Source organism: Manis javanica, chromosome 3, assembly GCF_040802235.1.
Source record: "Manis javanica isolate MJ-LG chromosome 3, MJ_LKY, whole genome shotgun sequence".
Taxonomy (NCBI): domain Eukaryota; kingdom Metazoa; phylum Chordata; class Mammalia; order Pholidota; family Manidae; genus Manis; species Manis javanica.
Genome location: NC_133158.1, coordinates 47170158 through 47191941, shown reverse-complemented (window position 1 = coordinate 47191941; position 21784 = coordinate 47170158). Strand labels below are relative to the sequence as shown.

At 44.2% G+C, this 21784-nt stretch overlaps 1 protein-coding gene across 5 annotated transcripts in view; it reads right to left on the bottom strand.

The window, feature by feature from the left end:
- Positions 1-21784, bottom strand: part of HLCS (holocarboxylase synthetase) — a 187806-nt gene that overhangs the window by 154568 nt on the left and 11454 nt on the right. Inside the window, exons 1-4 of one of the 5 annotated variants that reach the window (XM_037014641.2) lie at positions 19399-19675; positions 16402-16539; positions 5248-5410; positions 3145-4091 (exon numbers count right to left, since the gene is read on the bottom strand). In XM_037014641.2, coding sequence (XP_036870536.2) covers positions 3145-4091; positions 5248-5410; positions 16402-16539; positions 19399-19593 — 1443 coding nt within the window. In that variant the 5' untranslated portion in view covers positions 19594-19675. Of the gene's footprint in view, positions 1-3144; positions 4092-5247; positions 5411-16401; positions 16540-19310; positions 19330-19398; positions 19676-21784 lie in introns of those variants that run through there. The other 4 variants (XM_073231379.1, XM_037014642.2, XM_017662601.3 and 1 more) reach the window with 4 other exon arrangements.

Sequence of the window (21784 nt, the reverse complement as noted above, 5' to 3'; positions counted from 1 at the left end):
CTGTCAGGCTGAGAGGCCAGGGGGGAATACTCTGGATAACAATCAAACTTTCAGGGCCCCACTTTTATCACTAGCCAGGCATGAGACCTTGGGCAAGTCACTTGAGTGTATGAACATAAGACTTGGAAACGTGGTTGTGCTGAGAACCCAGGTGAAGTTGCTACTCAGCTCTGGGAGGTGCAGTGAAACTCCCATTCTACCTACTACTCCCAACCGCTGGGACAAAACACCACGAGGAAGGGAGCTTAGACACCATTTTACGAGTGTTTGCAGGAATTTAAATAGATGGAATGGGGTGGGAGGTACCCTAGAAAGGCCTGCCCCACCACCCTCCTTCACCTGATTGAATTTTAAGATTTGGAACTTCATGTTCAGGCTCTGCAGTCCAGGTAAAATTAAAATAGCTCCACCTATCAATGAATGGTCTGTGACCTGGTCAGAAAGAAGATATTAGAACTTCTAGTCCCTTGAGCTAGAACTTTCCTATCACTGGTGTATGTATCTTGGTATAAAGGAATATACTAGAACTTCAGGCTCTCTTGAGATCAGATTTTAACTGGGCATGGAGCCAGGGGTGTCGGAGTACTGAGAACCCTGAAGAATAAACTGAGCGTGTTGGCTTTATTCTATTTTGCTTTGCCAGGAGTCAGCTGTGCGCTTCTGTTGTACACAGAGCTCCAGACCTGATGTTACAAGAGCAATATGAAAATTAAAAGCCTGGTGCCAGCCTGCACCCAACTTAAAATCTCCCAAGTCCTACCCAAGCCTTAACTAAGCCAGATACACTGTCCGGATACACTGTTTGAAATGGTCCAATTGTTCAAAGTTGAGGCCAGTGTGCGAAGAGCTCGAGCACACTGTCCCAATGGCCCCACAGCCCAGTGAGTCAGCTGGGGGCTGCCTGCTTCCCCCACACAGAGCCGGTCAGCCAGGAGCAGGCGGACCTGTCCTCTGAACTCCCCTGGAGAGGCTGAAAAGTGGGAGGGTAGGGGGATGCTACTGGCATCGAGTGGGCAGCACTGCTAATATGCTGCAATGCACAGGATGACCCCACAACAAAGGGTCTGGCCCAAAATGTCACAGTGCCCTGGCTGAGGAACTCTGCTATAAAAGCAGAACCACTCCTGTCATGTGCTAGGCCAAATAAGAAAATAGAATACTTTTAAATCCATTTTAAAGACTTTCTTTGGACAACTTCATGCCAAACTGCTGGTCCTTTTGATAATCAAACGTGAGCATTAATCTGTAGCCTTAAATCTTGCCTGCAAACATGACCAGCACAGCAAGTAACCAGTTTCCTTTCTCATTCTTAGGATGAATGGCCACAGCGTCAACATGCAGCTCCTCCGCCGTGAGACCACCGCCTACTGTGCAGCTGTGCCCTTGAAGCACTCTGCCGCCTCTTACTGGGTTACATGGTGATTCCATTTATTACAAAGACTAAGACTATGAAATTGAACAGGGAGAGAGGAAACTAACCAGCCTGTAATAATATTTATTGGTTGGTCTCAGCAGCAAAGTATCAGAGTAACACAGGCCTGAGGAGAAAACAGTGACCCTGAAACACAGATACTGGAAGACATTTAAAAACAAAAATGACATTCTAATCCCCTGAATCTGATTTTTGAAGCTGCATCATATTGCCTTTTTTCCTAGGGCAATGCATGCAGTATCAAATTTTATGACAGTAATGGGGTCGACTGAAATGGTGCAGCAAGCAGATTTGCTCTGTCACTCAGAGAAATAAATTGCAACAGTGGCAAATCAATTTTCTAGTATACAAGTCTGTGCACAGGGGTGGTAAAATTCACTATTCGAAATTGAAATACAGCTCTAGGAAGTCAAGTTTTTAAGTGGATTTTCTGCAAATGCACAGTGACTGTACTTATCATATTTTCAGAGAAAAAGTTAAGAGGAACATTTATTAGGGCCTCCAAAAACTAGCTCACGTGGTTTGCAGCCTACATGAAACTTCTTTGGGGTGTGCACGTCCACCTGCCCAGATGCCCAGATTTCTTAATTATATGCATCTTCGCCTGAGTGTTTATCTTTAAAACAAATGAATGGGCTTTAAATAGTACCAAAGCAATTCTATAACCCCTTGAGGAATGTTTGGTCAGAAAACCCAAGAAATTTAGCTTCTAGGAGGGCTGGAAAGAGGCAGAGCACATGAAATGAAAACAGAACACAATGAAAGGAAACTGCTCTTAAGTCAATAAAGAAATCCCTATCATAAAACAAAAGCTGTTACACTCATCCTGGGAACTATTCTGGGAAAAATAGCTACATCTACTTAGTTTTCTCATTAGATCATCACATCCTTAAGGACCAGTGATCACAGAACTCCAGCAAAAACTTTTGCCCTAAGGCATTAAAACAGTTGCAGGAAATGACCAAGAATTCTCAAATAGTCTGTTCTGGTACCATTTGCTTAAATCAACAAAAAGTGGGCACGAAAATAAAGTGGGGAAAAAAGCAGCAGATGAGCCAAAGGGCCCCTTAAGGATGGGAAGGGAGGTGGCACTTCCCTTTCAGCTCTGTTTCTACTGTCTCCTTACCTACATATTAATATGCCATAAATCTTAAACACTTCACGATTTTTCTTATTTGAAATTTCTCTCAGCACTTCGATTTAAAAAAATAACAAAAGGAATCAAGGATTTGAAGATGTTTTCAACAACCACCACCCCAACAGTTGGTGAGCATTCACACAAATCCCTGACATCAACCATAATATTTTACTGTGATGGTTATTAACATCTGGAATCACCACCCCAAAGCACGAAACTCCTGTGTTTAATAAAGGCTTGACCGTACTGACCAGTGTGCTCTGAGGGGAGAGGGGACTGATGTGTTTTAGAAAGATTATTTACCAGTACAGAGCAAAACAAGAAAGGATTTTCTGACTAATCCTCAGTGTAATCAGCCAGAACACCTTCTGCTTCGTTCCTCCCTCTCAAGTATTTTGGTGAAACAGGATATTCATGCAACAGGAAAGCCCTGATCAGAAGCCCTGATCTACTTAACACCAGCAAAAACTCCCTGCCGCACAGACTCCTGAACCTTTCAGTGTACAGCCTCGAAGAACATGCTCCCCATCAAAGACGCCCAGAGATCGTTACATGATGCCACGCCCATACATACCTGGCAAAGGACAGCTTCTCCTCCACATGCTCCAAAAGGCACTTGCATGATCAGCCTGTCCTCGTCCTCATTCTCCAGGTGGCCCCGGAGCTTGCCCAGGCTGAGCTGCTCCCCAGGGCCCTCCTCATACACGCAGCCACTGCTCAGGGCGCTGAGCTTCACCTGGCTCTGGTCAGCCTTGTAGAAAACCAAGTTCTGGACTGTCTCCTGCAGCGCACCTTTGCTTGTCACCTGGAAGCCAGCAAATGTGAAGGACGATGACAGGCCCAATACCTTCCCTCCCTGAGAAAGATAGGCCATGAACTTCTGGGACAGGTCTTCAGGAATAGACTCCCTGGTGGCAATGACCAACAGCAGACAGTTGTCTGGCCATGGGTCTCTAAGGGCACTTTCACCCCGCAGGTGGTAGAGAGTGTAGCTGTCGGTGTCCACACAGTCAGCCAGAACCGACCGGACCTGCTGGAACCTGCCCTGGGCTTCCTGGGAGTCAGAGCCCACATAGAAGAGGATGTTGGGTGCCTTTCCCGTAATGTTGACTCTCCTCCCCTCTCTCTCAGTGCAGATGTCATCAGCAATGCCCTCCAAACTGCTGCTGTAATCATAGGGGAGATCTGGAATGTTCTCTGCAGATGCAAACTTGACAGATTCAATGGTGCTGTTCTCAAGCTCCAAACACTCATGGCAACTGGACAGATGGAGGTGACAGAGCTCGATGGAGCCCACTCCTCTGTCACTGTCCCCAGCAGGCCTGCTCCCAGAGGCAATGTCCTTCCCTGGCATGGGGTCTGCCCCAGGAAGCCCTGGGCCATCTTTGCCAGTGTGCTCCATAACGGCTGGCTCAGGCTGACTCTTTGCAGAAGACTCAGGGTTCAGCTGCAGAATCTGGGCTTGCTTGTCTGAGGTCTGAACCTTAAGTCCCTTCAGAGCAGAGTCTTGCAAGTGCACCGCTAAAACATGAACAGAAAAGACAATCATCCAACTCTTCTGGTTTGTCGTGCAGCTCAGTTCAAAACCTCATGGCACTCTCTGTGCTCCATAACTTCTATCCCAGAGCAGCCTGCTGGCACAGCTCCCACTCACATCCCCAACTCGACTCTGCAGCGTCCTTTGGAGCCACATCATTGCTCCCACCTGCTAGGAGAGTGCCCTGGACAATCTCAAGTGAAATCCTCAGTTTTCACAACACATTTCCCTTATGAACCAGAAAACATCAGATCCCCTTACTGGCTGACAAAGAAAGTGAGATTCAGAGAGGTGATTTTTGCCTACTTGTTTACAGATTCAATTTATTGGCTGTCAACCCCCTATATGATCATGAAACTAAGAAACAAAAAAAGCACGTATCTACAGTGTATCCAAGCACACCCAAGAACAAAGATGCTCTCAAGACACTTCATAGGATCAATCAGGGAAAAGCATGTTTCCAGTATTTTCTCAGGACTGGAATATAAGTATATAATCACTGATTCAGAAAACATTTCCTGAGCACTTGTTATGTGTCTGACATGATATTAGGCATAGGCACATGGCAAATGGGGAAATTAAGTGATTTACACAAATTTCCATAGCTGGCAACACTTATTTGCTCAAGATACAAATGAAGACTTTCATGGACATAGAAAGCCTGCTTGTAAGCCTAATTAAGAATATTTTGCATGTTTCCTGAAAAAAGATGTGTCCCACAATATTGTGGTATATATATTTTAAGTAAAAAAACTGTTAGATTTAGAACTTCAGAGTAGTGCTAACTATGCCTTCCATTCAATCACACTATAGTCTAGATACTAGATATACAGGATTACATTGTGTGAAATAAGTATATGGATTTTAAATCTGCATGCCATCTCATGGACATTGCAATTATGGGGAATCCTCGTTCAAGAATTTAAAAAGCACTAACAATATACTAAGGGATAAGCCCCTCAGAAAAAACTGACACATGTATGAATTTTATACTATTACGGTTATATTCAACTTATGGATGGAGTTAAACTGAAAATAAGCATTACCCTGAAGTCATACCAAATAAGAGTGGTCAACAGTCCTTAAGCCAATAATGTATGGCGTCATGCTATGATGAAAACATTCTTTAAAGTTACTTACAAACAATCTTTTGGGGTATCAGCCCATTAGCCATCCGGAGTCTATCTTCCATGAATGCCACCCCCAGCTTACTGAAGTTGTCCACACTTGCTTTAGCAATTAATTGATAAGGATCCCCAGGTCTGCAAGCTAATGGCAAACAGCAGTCTGACCACTTCACAATCTAAGAAAATGGTGGATAAGGGAGGAGGAAGAAAAACAAAAAGTAAGATTTTTCTTCTCTAAAATAACCAGATTCTTTATTTTTCCCTGCAGCTCCCCACCTCTAAGCTATAATCAAACATAATGAGTTACTGGATATCACATCTTATTAACATCTAAATTGTTCTGGCTCAAACATTCTCATTTCTGCCTCACCATAGGGCTTCAAAGCACTAAATAAAACCCTCTCATTTAAAAGTAATGAAAGTCTCAACTGTTTTTTAAGGAACTTGAAGGAGGAGGGTCATTCCCCGGATACTGGAAAAACACCAACTTGCCCTTCAGGAGCAGGAAATAGGAGAAAACAACAATTCCACAGTAGCCAGTGATTTATAACGTAACCTGTAGACCAGCTTTTCTCTACGTGGAGCCCAAGACCAATTGTAACAGAGCTCCCGTGAAGCAGGGGAAATCTGCAGGTCCTCGTCGCAGCTCTCTACCAGGTATTTCAGACTGGCGTTGCAGCCCAGAAACAGAAGTTTAAACACCCTTCCTCACTGATTCCTGAAACCTACGGGCTGTCAGGACATTCCAGGGAGCTCCAGCTTGTCCCAGTTCACATTTTCACCACAAGGGGGCAGGGAAAATGAGCACAGACAAAACAGTCCTTCAGGGCTTCCAATTTTTACAAAAGAATCTGAAACTGGGACAAGGAGAAGGGGTGCTTCCTGAACCTGGCTCTGGGATCTAAGGACCTGGTGTGGGTCACACTCAGCTACTCATGCTGTGTGTCCTTTGGCAAGCCTCAGAACGTCTCAAGCCTCAGCTTTCTCATTTGTAAAACAAGAATAACAATTATGTATATATCATCTCCCAGGTTTGTTGGGTTAATAAGATTAAAGAATATATGCAATGCCCCCAGTAGAAAGCTTGGGACAAAAAGTGCTCAATGAACAAAGGCCACTATTATTAGCTATTGCATATCTGGCTTTAAAAGCAATAGTGAATAGAATGGTCATTTTTTAATGATGCATGAATAATTTCCCAAAGTAAATATTCTAGAGAAAAACTTCTCCAAATTTCACAATTGGGGATATATAACTTTGAATTCTGTATTGGTAGACTAAGTATCTAGAACTAACTCTCACTGAAAACAATGAAAAAAATATTGGATAATATAAATTAAAACATCTTCTTAAAAGCACTAAAGAACTTCCAGGCCAGATGCGGGCATACATCTTGACACTACAGAGGTAAAGGAAATTTCCACAAGCCATTTCTGCACTGAGGGCAATATGTTCATCCAGGAAACTTGGGTTCAAGTTAAGGCCTAACTGGCATAAGGACAGACATATAGATCAATGGACTAGAACTGAGAGTATAGAAATAAACATACACATTCACAGAAAATTGATTTTGGACATGGTTACCAAGACAATTCATTGGAGAAAGAAGAATCTTTTCAAGAAATGGTGCTGGTTCAACAGATGTCCACATGCAAAAGAATGAAGATGGACCCCTACCTTATACCATGTATACCAATCCTCAATATAAGATTTAAAACTACAGAACTATTAGAAGAAAACAGGTGCAAATCATCATGACTTTGGACTGAGCAATGGTTTCTCAGAGAGGACACCAAAAGTACAAGCAAAAAAAAAAAAAATAGAAAAATTGGACTTCATCAAAATGTTTTGTGCTTCAAATACCACGTTCAAGAAAATGAAAAGACAATTCACAAAATGGGGAAAATATTTGCAGATCATGTATCTGATAAGAGACTTGTATACACATTACATAAAGAACTGCTACAACTTCAACACAAAAGGACAAGAACCCAATTTTAAAATGGGCAAAAGATTTGAACAGACATTTCTCCAAAGAAAATACACAAATGGCAATAAGCACTTGAAAAGATGCCCAACATCATTAGTCTTTAGGGAAACACAATCAAAACCACAATGAGATACATCACCTCTACTAGGATGGCTACAATCAAAAGGATGGACAATAATGAGTGTTGCTGGTGATGTTGAAGAATCGGAATGCTAATACATTGCTGATAGAAATGTAAAATAGTGTACCCTCTTTGGAAATAGTTTGACATTCCCTCAAAAATGTAAACATAGAGTTACAAAATGATCCAGCAATTCCATTCCTAGGTATGTACCTAAAAGAACAGGGAACATATGTCTACACACAAAACTTGCACACAGATGTTCACAGCAGCATCATTCGTAACAGCCAAAGAGGGAAACAACCCAAATGTCCATTAACAAATGAATGGATAAATAAAATGTGTATATCCATACAAGAAAATTTTATTCAACTATGAAAATATATTATGCTAAATGAAGGAAGCCCATAAGTACAGGTCACATACTACCTGATTCTGTTTATATGAAATCTCCAAAACAGACAAATCTATAGAGTTATGAAGTAAATGCGTGGTCGCCAGGCCAAGGACACGAAGAGTCGAGAGTGACTGCTAATGGGTGTATGGTTTCTTTGGGGGACGATGAAAACACTCTGGAACTAGATGGTGGTGATGACTGCACACTCCTGGATTGTAACTGTACACTCTAAAAGGATAAAGTATATGAACAGGTCTCAATTTTAAAAGAAAAAAGAAGAGTCGAGGCCGGTTGCTTGTTTCCACAATGTTCCATGACAGCCCAGATAAAAGAGCGCTTCCAAGGCCAACTTCTCAGACTTGACTCTGACTCCTCTGGCTAATAGCTGCGTGACCTGAGCAAGTCACTCAGTTTCTCTATGCTTGGGTTTCCTGCCTGCAAGGTGGAGATGTTAAGATATTATAACCCAGGAAGGTTATAGGGAGGGCTCAATGGGGTAATGCATAAAACACCTGGTCCACAGCGGGGCGCTCTTATTCCAAAACATGAGTCCTTAGAAAAAGTATCATCAAGGACCCTATCACCCCACAGTGGGCAAAAATGGGTTCTGGGGGACATGAAAAATATCTAGATACCACAATGGTTTGCGGTCCTCCAAGGCTAAACCCTACCCCACAAAATCTTATTCCTTCATGTTTCATTGCTCTCCTTAGGATTCAATTAGAATTAAGTTTTTCACCTTAGGGAGACAGTAATTTAAAAAGCTGAGAAACAATGTCATAAAGGGAACAATAATAAATGCAAATCTTTATGGTCTAAAGATTGAAACCCATTAATTTGTCTAGAATAAAAGAGAAACCTCAGGATTTTCTTTTCGTTACCTGTAGCCTACCCTCTGCTTTACCCCCTATTTCTCCCACCTCCTCAGAGACACACAGCCAGTTTCCCGGAGGACACGCCTGACTAAAGTTTCAGTAAGACTGCATTTCATATACGACAGTTCAGATCCAGCATGAGAGTGGAAGCGTGCAATTCAGACAAATATTTAGCTCACTTCCAGCTTTGAGAAGGGGGGAAAGATGTCACTCTGAAGGATGAGAAGATAAACTATCATCTTGGCAAGAGCTGACTTTTCAGATGAGGGTGAATGGCAAACACTAAAAGCATCTTTGTGCTCAGCACTGTCACTGGCAATCAAAGAATGAGGAGAAATGCTCAGCCAATGGAAACCCAGCCCAGAATTCACATGATTTAGCACCCTGCTGCAGCAAGCACTACTGTGGAGCTACGCCTCAAAAGTAAGCACTTAGTGTAAAAGGAGCCAATAATTACATTCTCACCTCTGGAGGAGGAAAGAAGCCGGAGAAAAACAAAGCAAGGGGAAAGGCAGGAAGCAGCCAGAGGACAATATACACACCCGTCCCTGATCAAGTTTCTCAGCTCAGACAGCTGTTTCCTCACCTAAGTGCATTTCCTTTTTCTAGGAACCTGGTTCCTGAGCCACAGACCATGCAAACCCCTCTGAAGCACTGCTCCGATCAAAGCAAAGCCTCCTGTCACTGATACTCATCCCGGGGGTGTTTGCTGTCCGGTGGCTAAAAGCAAACAGGGAGCTTCCAGTTTGTACTTCAGGATGGAAACAAAGGGGCAGAAAAGAAAGAGGAAGTCAAGCAAAAGGCTTACTCCCAAAGATCAAAGCCAAGGAAGCCTGGTCGGCCCAAACAAAGGGATTTCCTCTTCTAAGCAGCGTGCAGAAATCCCTTCCCTCCCCAAAGCTCCTGCCTTCAGGTTGCCGTGATTACAGCAGACAGTGATACATCGGCTCCACTGAACACGCACATCCACGGGAAGGCCCAGGACCAAAGGCAGTGGATTAAATTTGCAGGGGTGGCTCATCAGTGAATGTCCTTCCCAAGGCTGCCTGCAGCATGTAGTTGGCTGAAGCTCTGCAGCCAACCGGGACAGAGATCTCAACAACCAGTTAGGTGATGGTTAACTTTACGTGCCAGCTCGGCGAGGCCACAGGACCCAGACAGGTGGCCAAACATCAGTCCAGATGTGACCATGAAGATATTCTTTGATGTGATTAACATGAAGCAATCAGTAGACTTTGAGTAAAGCACAGGATCCTCCAGAACGCAGGTGAGCCTCATCTAATCAGTTGAAGGCCTTACAAGAAAAAGACTGAGGTCCGCAGGGAAGAAGCAGTCCTAACAACTGTCTTCAGACTCTTGAGCTGCAAGATCTACTCTTCCCTGGGTGTCCAGCCTGCTGGCCTGGCCTACCCTGTTGATTTTGGACTTGCCAGATGCCACAACCACATGAGCCAATTACTTAAAATAAAATTTTCTTCCTATCTGTGTATATACACATAAACATACACACACACACAGACACACACATGCTCACACATCCTATTGGTTGTTTCGCTGGAGAACCCAGACTAAAACAAGTTATAATCAGTGATCCAGAGTCAGATCACTGATGTTGCTAATTTTTCTGGCTTTTGTTCCTCTCATCCAAACCAATGTAATTGCTTGTTAGGTTTCTCAATTTTCTAGTAGTACACTGGATGGAGCACAAGACACACAGGTGTGAAGAATGTGAAACGATGAGAATAAGGGGCGATGCTATTTTCAGGTATCCTTGCTGTCTTTCAGGTTTGGGAACAGAAGTTAGAGGAGTACTACAAAATTCATTTCCACTATTATTTTTAAAATCTAAAAGATAATATGCACTACAGCACATTTGGAAGAAGGGTATGGGAAACCAAGTGACAGAGTGAGGGATATCACAAGCCCACAGCAAGAGCTGAAACGATAAACTGGTCCCAGTGAGACAAAGCTGGACTGCAAACACATCACTGGTGACCCTCAGAAAAGGGTTGTCTAGGGACTTGGACTTCCTGAGGAACTGGGAGTTCCTCACAAGATAACAGCCACACCCTCATCACAACCCTTTTTGTGTTACTGTGTGAATTTTGATGTCCCCCAGCACCAAGGCCCACTGTCCAAAGAGCACTGTATTCGCGTCACAATGACTGTGCCTACTTTGTATCTCCACCCTACTGATGTGGGTAACCTGACCAAGAGCAGATGTTTTAAGAGCTATCCCAAGTTCTGGCTGTCCTTTGCTGTATAACAAACCACCCAAAATTCAGTGGCTTAAACTAATGATTTATTTTGCTCACAAATCTCAATTTGTGAGCAGGGCTTGGCAGGGACAGCTCAACTCTGCTCCATGTGGCATGAACTGCGGTGGCCTAACTGGGCCTGGATGATCCACTTCCAAGACGGCTCCCTCCCACAGCTAGCAGGCTGGAGCTGCTTGCAGCTGGGAACTCAGCCGGGACTGGCACCAGAGGACCTCGGTTCTTCTTCAGGTGGACCCACTGCAGGGCACAGGGCAGCCCAAACTTCCTCACCTGGGAGCAGAAGAGGTGGGCTCCAAGAACCCAGGTGGAAGCCCCAAGGTTTCCTGGAAGTCCAGAATGGAAGTCCCAGAAAGTCACTCCTGCCACAGCCTATGGGACAAACAGATCAACCTACTGCACTGAGCTTCCACCAGCAATTTCCCTCTGTGTGAGAAAGGCCTGTCCTAAGATGGACACGCTCCTCCAGCCTGGGTCCCTGCATAAGACAGCAGCACAGAGCAGAACCCAGGGCAGTCACAGCTTGAAACAGCAACAGCAAACTTGCTGAGCCTACATGTAACAGGAACAAGACACAAATATCTGTGGTTAGAAGCCACTGAGATTCTAGGGTCAACTGTTACCTAGCAAAGCAAACTAAAATGCTGTGCAGAACTGCTTTCCTTACAGGGGCCCTCTGCCAGCCCTTCTTGCCGTCTTCCCTGTGGCCACACACAATCCACCAAAACCTCTCTATGTCTCCTAAAGAGCTCACACATCTGTTTCTGTCCCACCTTCCTACTACCCCTACTACCAAATCTCTCTGACGCCACTCTCTGATGCCACATGGAGCACAGCATGTTCAGCTTGCTTCCCTCTAGTCTATTCTGCAAGCTGCCTCAATTGTGATCTTTCTAAAGCACAAATCTGATCACTCTGCTTTAAAAAAAAAGGTTTAGCCTACTGTCTCTAAAATCCAAACTCCTAATTAGTGCACATAAACCTTTTTCAATCTGCATATTATGTGCATTTGCCATACTGCTGAAGAATATTCAATTCTGCTTAATAGAAAACAAGAAAAACAAAGAACGTGGATGAAACTTGTAAGATATATTAACTGAAAACTTCTAAGTCATGCCAAGGAAAGACAAAAAAAATGGAACGTATGTGTGATGAACACAGATAAAAGGACAGAACAAAAGAGAGTATTACTCCTAGGCAGAAAGTTATGGATAGACCATGTAAATCTTACATATTATCAAAACACAATCATGCCACCTCCAGATTGACAGTCATCCCTAAATCAGCCACCCATTAGGGTCACATGTGTATTTTGCCTAGAAACAAAGATAAAAAGCACAGCTTCTGAGCTGACTGCTGGTAAGCCACAGCTCTTCCACGCATACATGTCCTGAGTCTCTTCGATAGAGCAAGTGTGTGCTTGCCACAGGCATACTCCATCCGAGAGTCCGCTTAATCTCATCTCTGGTCCTTGTGACTACCCTCTTGGCAGGGAAGGCTGACAGAGCAGAGAGAGGGAAGCCAGATGAACACTGCAGAGCTCAGGACTGGGTGTGTGCTCCCTCAATCCTACAGGTACCCGATCCTAAGTGTTAACTGACCCCAGATCTTTCCACTTGCTTCTTGCTGCATGTTTTGAATTGATTTAATAAGCAGCAATTTGAGCATCTTAACTTGATCTGGAGTCTCTTTACTCTGAACACTGAATGGCCCTCCTGGTGAAGTTCTTGGAAGCTACCACTGCATCAAGGCAATTTCCCATGCAACACACCAGCCCCATCCTTCCCCTCTGGCCTTATCTTGGGCCACTCTTGCAGTGCATGCTTGCGTAGACTCCTGCTGTCCTGAACCAGGTGCAGATCCCCAGGTGCAAATGCTCTGTGTGCTTCTGCACCTGCTGTAGTGCCTGGGAAGCCCTCCTCCTTCTTCACCTAATTCCTGTCTTCCTTTTAAAATTCAGATATTACCTCCCCTGGAAAGTCCTTCTGACCTCACTCTCATCCAGATAGGTTGCCCACCACACCCTATCCATGCTCCCCACAGCACTTATCAGAGTGAATTTTAATTGTTCATTTACTTTGCTGTCTTTTCTCCCACACTGTGAGCTCCACAGGATGACAGGCACTGTCAGCTCTGAAAGCATCTTTCATCTCCTTATGACAGATGTCTCCGGCTCTAGCACACAACCTGGCATAGAATAAATGCTGGAGGAATGAATGAATGCCTTGATAGAGTCCAAGGAATGTAAGTGAATTTTCTCCAACAAAAGAATTGTGTGAGTTCTTCAGGCATCTGTTCTTACTAAACAGGACCATTTATCTCAGTACAGAAGACATTGGAAATTGAGCTGAATCCTCCATGCTACTTGGGTATTTATTATAGCACACAGCAAAACAACTGAAACACAGCAGGTATTCAATAAATTTCTGTTAATGAGTAAGTGACTAAGTAAAAATATGAATATGTGAATGCTACCTTTTTTGAACTGAATTCCTGAGATTCATTTATTTGTTGCTGGGGTCTATAGAATGACCACAAATTAAAGTCAACTGAGACATCCAAAATTCACAAAGATACCATTTGAAATATCTCTTGAGAGTTCTATAGCCCTAAAAGTGTGAATGAAAATAAGATCTCATCAAGTTCAAAAGGATTCCTTAAATTTGTATTTTCTATTTAGTATCTTAGGATCCTGTCAAACTTAAATGACTTAACAGCTAGGTGAAAAATACATACATAGATTCCTAAGTGCTCCCCAGAATACAAAATCCCACCAAGCAATCAACCTGAATGGGAACTACAGGCTTAGTGGGAAGACAGCGAGCTGTGAGATCAACTTCTTTGTAAGCTTTAAAGCCCAACTTATAAAATGGAGTTTAGTGTAATAGCTACGATGGCCCAAGAATGGCTCTGGATGTCTCCAGCTCCAATTGCACGACCCTCCAAACTCTCTGATCATAAATAAAATTAAGTAACTGGATAGTTGCTGTCTTCCTTGATGGGTAGGGATCTTCTACCCCAGAAAATTAAGAAGTAACTGCCATTAAGCAAGATCTTATGTAAATCCTCCTTAGAACATAAGCTAAATGAGATGATAACTGAGGCAGAGATGCTAAGTATCTCCCACTATCTAAGTCTTTTCTTTCTCCCTTGTGTAACATAACTCCAGTTTTTTGCTGAACCCACACTGTGCAACTAATGACACAGCATTTCTCAGCCTCCCCTGTAGATGAAGTGACATATGAAACTTCTGGGTCACAGCTTTTAAAAGGAGGCTGGTTGTCCCCTCTTCCTTCTTTCCCCAGTCTGAGGCTGGAATGTGGAGAATAGCAGAGATAGTGGGAAGGGTGGCAGGAGCCTGCTTCTACCAAGAGAGAGCCATGGATAGCAGAAGGGAGATGATGGAACAAGACAGAAGGAAACTGGGTCCTTGGATGGCCTTACAGAACAGAACCACCTCCCTGAAAAACTTCTGGATTGAGCCACTGTAGTTCTGGGTCTCTGGAAGCAGCTACTGCCCTCTTTGGAGAAGGGGCAGCAGAATCAGTGGACAGGCCCCCATAAAGAGCCGTAAGGTCTTGGGTATTTATTATATAATTCCAAATTCATGAGTGAATGAGGCGCCATGCACGAACCAATGATGAAGGTGCATTCTGATCAGGGATTATAATCAATCCAAATCTGTGCACCTAAACTCCAAAGACGAAATGTTTTAAGATATTTGAATTTGTAAAAAGGATAAATATCATCGAAAATGTCCCTTAAGTGATCACAAATTTTTGCTCACCTTCTTAGAATGCTAAGATGGACTTAAAAGCCCAAAGAAGAACTATTAGGTTACCATGAACAACTCTTCATAGGTTAAAAAAAAGAGCCAAGTATCAGCAAGTTCATGATTCAACCTAACTGATCTTTAATTTGTAATTTTAATAAATTATAAATCACTATTTCAAACAAAAAGGAAGTTTCTGAATAGTCTTTTCTGCACTCAAAAAATTACCCTTGAGTTCACTAACTTCATATCAACAGTTGGTGGTCTTTGTACCAAACACAGAAGAGCAGCTGCAAACCTGCCTGATGGAACTTAAGTTATCAGAAGTTTTGCTGTTATGACTATGGAATCTCCATGTCCAGATCTCTTTTAAACCATTCAGTTATTATTCCTCTGGCTACTAGAAAGGGTATGAGATTAAAACCTCATCTACCACTTGCAGCTGGTGGCTTTAGAAATGTCATTTATCTCAGAACTTCAGTTCTTTTATCTCTAACATGACAATAATACTATCTTACGGAATTCTAAGCATTAGGGGTAATGTATGTAAAATGCCTAGCAAGGGCTTAATAAGTAGTATTATTCCCTGAGTATATTTAAAGCTAAATAAAACATTAGGAACCTGCAAGAGGAAATGCAGTGCCACAGACACAACTGCTCTCAGGTCACCTGCAAATCCATGCCCCCTTCTGAGCCCCCATTTCTGGCTCTCCCTTAAATATCTTTGCCTATCTCATGGCTCTTAATTTGGTCCACCTTGAATTCTAGTCAACTATTTCTAGTCTTATTCCTCTCTTCTTTTTCTCTCATCCCAATACAATGTCTTAAAGACACTGTGAATTGGAAATCCACTGAACATGGCTATCATCAGCATACTGGGTATCCATGTGGCAGTCAGGGAACACGAGGTGGGTAAGTGGGGGCCGAAAGGCAAGGACTCACTGCAGACACCTAGGGGAAGAAGCCTACACCCTGGGTTAGGGTCAGACCTCCAGAAGCCAGAGGGCGTGACTGCATCTGGTGGGAAGGCATCCCCGAAAGCCTGAGCAGGGGCGTGTTCCCACTGGATTTGTGTCTAGAAAGAGAACTCTGGACGTCAAGAGGAAAACCCACGGAAGGGACACAAAATAGGATGACATTTTCACAGTTCAGACAAAAAGATAATGAAGATGAGAATGAAATGAGGAAGAATGGAAATGAAGGAGTAAAGCTGGGGCTCCTGTGGAGTGGGGCCAACAGAACTTGTAACTGGCAGGAGTAGAGGAGGGGAAGAACAGGTTGGGGTGTTCATCTGAGGTTTTCTTTTTTCAGGCAAAGGAATATAAACAACTAGTTCTGGACACGTTATTGAGTTTGCAGTGTTTTCTGATAGTCTGGGTGAGATGTGCAGGGCTGCATGATGACACAGATCAGCCACTGAGGCTGCTTTTGGACCAAGAAGTTGTAGGGATGGATCACATGAGCAGGGGCACAGACTCGCAGAGCTGCGCAACAAAAACACGTGAGCCGCAAACACAGGCCATGTGGGTAGTTGTAAATTTTCCAGCAGCCATACTAAGAAGGTGAAAGGAAAGACAGATGACAGCAACTTTACTAGTACATTTTTATTTAACCCAAAGAATCCCAAGAGAAAAAGAGTCACAAAGGCCAGGAAAGAGCACTGGTAAGAAAACAAATTCTGTTTCAATTAAGACAGAGTTTCCTTAGAGCACATAAGTGAAAAACTCATTACTCACAGTTTCTGAAGAGGAAGATGGTTTCTGTAAATTCGCCCCTTGAACCCAAATGCTCTCTGTCACAAATGCTATGTGTTCTGCTTCAAGTATAAAAGGAGAAACAAGAAATAGGGCCCATTTGTTCAAGTCATCAATGGACTGGATTGAGGGAAAGAAACATACAAAAAAGAGGATTCAATATCACTTCAAACTACAACTGCCACTTACATCAACATCCGGGATACATCCCCACTGTAACTCTAGTGGGATAAGAATAAGGTTACCTGACACTCTCCTAGAGGCCACATCCACCTGGTATTTCTTGCTGAGCTGTGACTATTAAAACAACTGCAACTTCCCCTCTATGACTCATGACAGTTTTAACTCTAGATACTTCTTATCAAGTAGCTAATTCTGAAACTGTGCTCATCTCTATTATTCTTCACAGCTTAGAGCACGTAGATTTGCCAAATATTGGAAGCACATTTAAAGATGAGGAGGCTCAGAAGTGCATGCCAGTCAGCAGAAGCCTGTTTACTAACAGAAGCCTAAAGAGCTGTTCTTCCGTTTCCTTTAGCCATTATAGAAGCAAGACTGGCTTCCAGACTGGACATGTCCATTTATCTGTGCTCCCCTTCCTGAAATCTCTCTAAAGGGACAGTAAAATAATTTTAAAAGACTTTAACTCACTAAGAACAAGGCACATCCTGAGCAGAAAAGGCTGAGATCTAAGACTTCAGGTGAGGAGCCTTATCTTCACCCAAAAAAAGGGCATTTGGGTCAGGCTCCACAGTGTTGCTGACTAGTTCAAATCTGCCTTGCTGGGAAGATCAAAAAGTGTTTTCATCAGGCCTACTAACCTGGCATATAGTAGATGCTTACTAAATAGTTGCTGAACTAATTAATGATGAAAATTTGTGGGAGTAAAACTTCTCTCCATGGGTAAACATAACTATCAGTATAGTAGTTAAAAACAAAAATCAGACTGTCCCTTTTACTCAAACATAGAAAATGTATTTATTAAACAAAAAGTTTCAATTTTCCAGTTTGTGTAAACTATCAGTGGTTCCATTTATTTCTTGTGGGATTCTCAATTATATAAACACACACATTTCATACTTATACATCTGATTTTAAATATATAAAATATGGAGACAACAAAGGCATAAGATCCAGTTCTGTAAAGCTACTTCCACCCAGGTAGACTGACAATACGGTCTCCACTGAACCAAATCACTACCCCCAAGATATTTTAAATCATAAAATCACTTAAAACATCAGTAGCTAATCACAAATAGTCAAGCTTTCTAACTGTAGGCCCTAAACATCAGAGCTTAAACTGAACAACCACTGAACACCCTTCATTCATTGACATACCGCATGACTATTACAGGTCAAGCTACTAAGCTAAACAGACCCAGCTCTTTGCAAGAGAAAGATAAAACCTGGAACATGAAGGGTGATGTAAAGTCTATGTGGGCACAGAGCAGGCCGATCCCGTCTAGTCTAGAGAGCTAGGGAATGTCTCCATGAGACAGGTATCTGAGCAAAGCTCGAAGGTGAGGCAAAGTAACCCATCGTCAAAGGCGATACCACAGCAAGTTACAGAATCCTGAAAGCCCAATGTGGGTTTGGCGGGGGTTCTCTTACACCGGGCTGGAAAAGTCCACAAGGGCTGAAAAGCAATGTTACATTGATCATAGTTAACAGAAGACCAATAAAGTCTTGGAGATACTCAAAAGTAAAATTGTCTTCCAAGAAAATGAAAGACATCTACATCTCATTACTTCGGAATGTTCAAAATTTTTACTATAAACCTTAAAAGTTATTTTTTAAGTAAATGCATTCAGTTTTGACACCACTCCAGTAAGAATATCCAGTCCTCAGTTTCTCTTCATTTTGTTATCTTTCTCAGTCAGGGTTCCTTGAAAATTAAGCCCTCTTGCCCTCAGGTATCCCTGTATGTAATGAATGAAAGGCTCCCCTTGCCATGTAGGTGGTACTAGTTTTGGACTCTCATAGAACTGAGAACATAGCTACTCATTTTCCGTCTTACAGTGTACTAACAAGGAAGGGTGGTTTTGATTTGCTAGCAGCATATTATAATCCTGTACCTAGCATAACAAGAAAAGATCCAAACCTCAGATAAGATTCCCACATAGGTGCTGTGGTTTTAACACACACAGAAAAGCTCATTTTAATGCTTAACGTGAACGAACTTTCCAGAAGGAAGATAGGGCAAGAAACGAATTAATAGCAAAACGTTTTTACACGTTAATGAAAACAGTGATGTCAATGGAAATTTGCATAGAACCGCACTGTGAAGCACATTTCCTTCTGAATGGAAATAGCTGAAAAGGAAGTATTGTTCCCTTTACAGAGGCAGCAGAGGTTTTGCTGAGATTAAACGGCCCGCCCAAGTCCCACAGTGGGTGACAAAGCTAGATAACTGGTAGTCACCAGAGTAAGTACTAAGCCAAAAGCAAGGAGTGTATGCAAACCGATATAAAAGAGATGTAAAGGCAACTGATGGGGTGCCCTGGTTGGTAAATGCCGCAACTGACAGAAGAGGGAGCCAGGGCCGTTTTCTGTCACTCGGAGATATCTGACCGACGTCTGGGGATTTGCTGTCCTTTCACTGAATTCAGGTTCCTTCAAACTGCAGCCCACAGTGAGCAGGAGGATCTAGGAAAGAGACTGTCGGTGGACAGTGCTCTGGGCGTTCGGTGCCAGCGGCCATCGCACAGGCACACAGGCTCACCCCTACTTTAGAACGCCTGGAGCCCTGCGTCCGTACACTCGCCCCGGCACGCCGCGGAGAGGCGACCAGGTGGCCCGATCAATGGTGCCCCTCTCGGGGCTTCCGAGGGCGTCGCGCGCAGCGGAGCCAGGAGCTTGGCCTCCCGCGACCCCGCGGCCTCCGCGCTCACCCAGCCAGAGGCGGCGCAGGGTCGACGAGCGCTTCCGGCGAGAGCGCCCCGAGGCCGCGCCCCCCGCCGGCGCCCCGCGCCCGCCCACCTGGCTCTCGCAGACGCAGAAGATCCGGCCGCCGCGGCTCAGGCACACGCGGGCGCCCCGGGGCCGAGCGGCCGCGCCGCAGAAGGCGAAGGAACAGCGCGAGGCAAGTAGCCGCTGCACCGTGGTGCACACGAGCGCGGCCGGCCGGCGCCCCCAGCGCGCCCACAGGTACAGATAGCAGAGCGTGATGAGCATGGCCGGCCGGCCAGCGGCATTCGCGGGCCCGGGACGCCAGTCCCACCGGCCCGGCCCGCCCCTCCGCCCCGGCCGGAAGCGGCGGCGCCGCGGGGGAGTGGCTGCGCGGGGCTGGAGCGGGGAGACGGAGGGAGGAGACGGCGGGGGGGCGAGGCCGCGGGGCGGGAGGGGTAGTGGCCGCGGGGACGCAGCCGTGAGATGGAGCGGGGCGGGGGGGCAGGCCGTGGTTGGGGGGTGATCAAATAGGTTGGGGACCTAAAGGATGAGGCCCAGTGGCTGCCTGGCGTGTTTAGGCCAGAGTCTGGCCTCCCTTGACGGGGCGGAGGCAGATTGAAGGGGCTGTATCTGTGTTTATAACATTAATCAACCGGCACCATAAGGGGAGGTGAAGAGAGGGGGAAGCCGCAGGGCCGGAGGTGTGGGGGAAGATGGAGGGCTAATTGCAGAAACGATTTGAAGATGAATTACATAGATTCATCCAGTGCAGTAATATGTATGTGTGTGTATATGCATATATATTTTTTTCTGGCCTCTCTGAATTTTAAAATAAGGGCAGGAAACAAGTTGAAGACAGATCAGCACTAAAATACCTGCCTGGTGTCCTTGTACATGTGGGTCATTATTTCACCATGAGCATCCTAAGACCAGTAAAAAAGGGGAGACATGAATCATGATTCACAATATTCTTATACTTCAAGAGAAGCATAGTTATTCCTGAACCCCATTTTTTTTATAGGCAGTGTGTAAAAATACAGTCCTCCACAACTCTTGAGGCATAGCACAGATTTTTCCCTGCATTGTTCCTTCGTCTGGCCTTCGCTGTAAATGGATAGCATAATGCAGTAAAAGCAATCAGGAACACCAACCACTCCTAAGTCTTACTTTATCCAAGCATAGATTTTTTAAGTACCCTGACCATTTGTTCATCTGCTTTAAAACAGCATTACAGAAAATTCTCCCCATTGCATATAGCAATGATGGGCTTAAAATGAGAGAATCAAAAAGAAACAAGTGAACTCAAAAACAAAATAAGCATCACAGTGGACCAGAAATAAAAGACAGTTAAGTGATGAACAGGGCTGAAGTTATGTCCTGCACCTCAGTGGCAGTTGGGAAGTGGGTTCCTGCAGAATAGCATGACTTAAAATTGTATCACTGGAGAAAGGAGTGAGTCCCTTCACGAGGGACTCAGTCCTTCCATGATAACACAGGGCTACAAGTCAGGAATTAGAAAACGAGAAGTTTAACAAAGTGACAAACCACAATGTTTTATTAAAGACATACACTTCAGGTAGCCTTCTTGGAGTTTGCTTTATTCTGTCTCTAAGGTTCAGTCTCACTACCCCTGCTTGGTATGGAGAGGTCATCTCTTCTACCGGAGGGTCACAAGCATCTCCAGTTTTTCCAAGTCCCTGAAGAGCTTTGTTTTGCAACCTTATCTTCCCACAGACACCATAACTCCATCTGTCCAGAATGGGGACTTCCCATGTTAGCTCTCAGATGCTTCAAAATAACAGGGTCTCAGAAGACATGATGGGAAAATGTGTGGGGCAGCCCTGTATACCAGTTGGATTATAAAGGATGAAGGCACAGTGGGTGAGCATGAACCAAGAAGTTGGTGAGGTTCTTTCCAGACCTTGGATTGAGGAACACTGATACTAATCATACCCAGGAAGGAACACAGGAAAGCAGCTAAAAGAGGGGGAATAAGAGGACTTAGCAGAGACCCAGCAGGTTTCCTTTGTATCCTACCGAAAGTGATGAAGAAGGCTCAGGGATGGAGCTTGGCTTCATCATCCCCAGATAACAAAGGAAAAGGGGAAGGATGGGAAAATCAGACGTCGGGGGGCATCTCACTGTGTGTGTACCCAGTCCACACGCTACAGTCCTTGGCTGCTCAGCAGCATAGGCCTCACCTGGGAGCTCACTGGGAATTCAGGATCCCGCCCTGACCCACTGAGTCAGCATCTGCACTTTGACAGACTTCCCGGGTAATTCACAAACATTAAACTTCAAGGATGACTGCTGAAATCCACCTCCTACACTCCCTGGGTTTGGGTTGCTCTAGACTCTTTAACAAGACTCTTGCAATAAGAGAATAAGACCAAGACTAGGAATTTAAAAGGAAGACTTTGCCATTTATAAGAACATCATGCGTTCACACCAGCCAGTAACTGAGTGCACCTCAGTA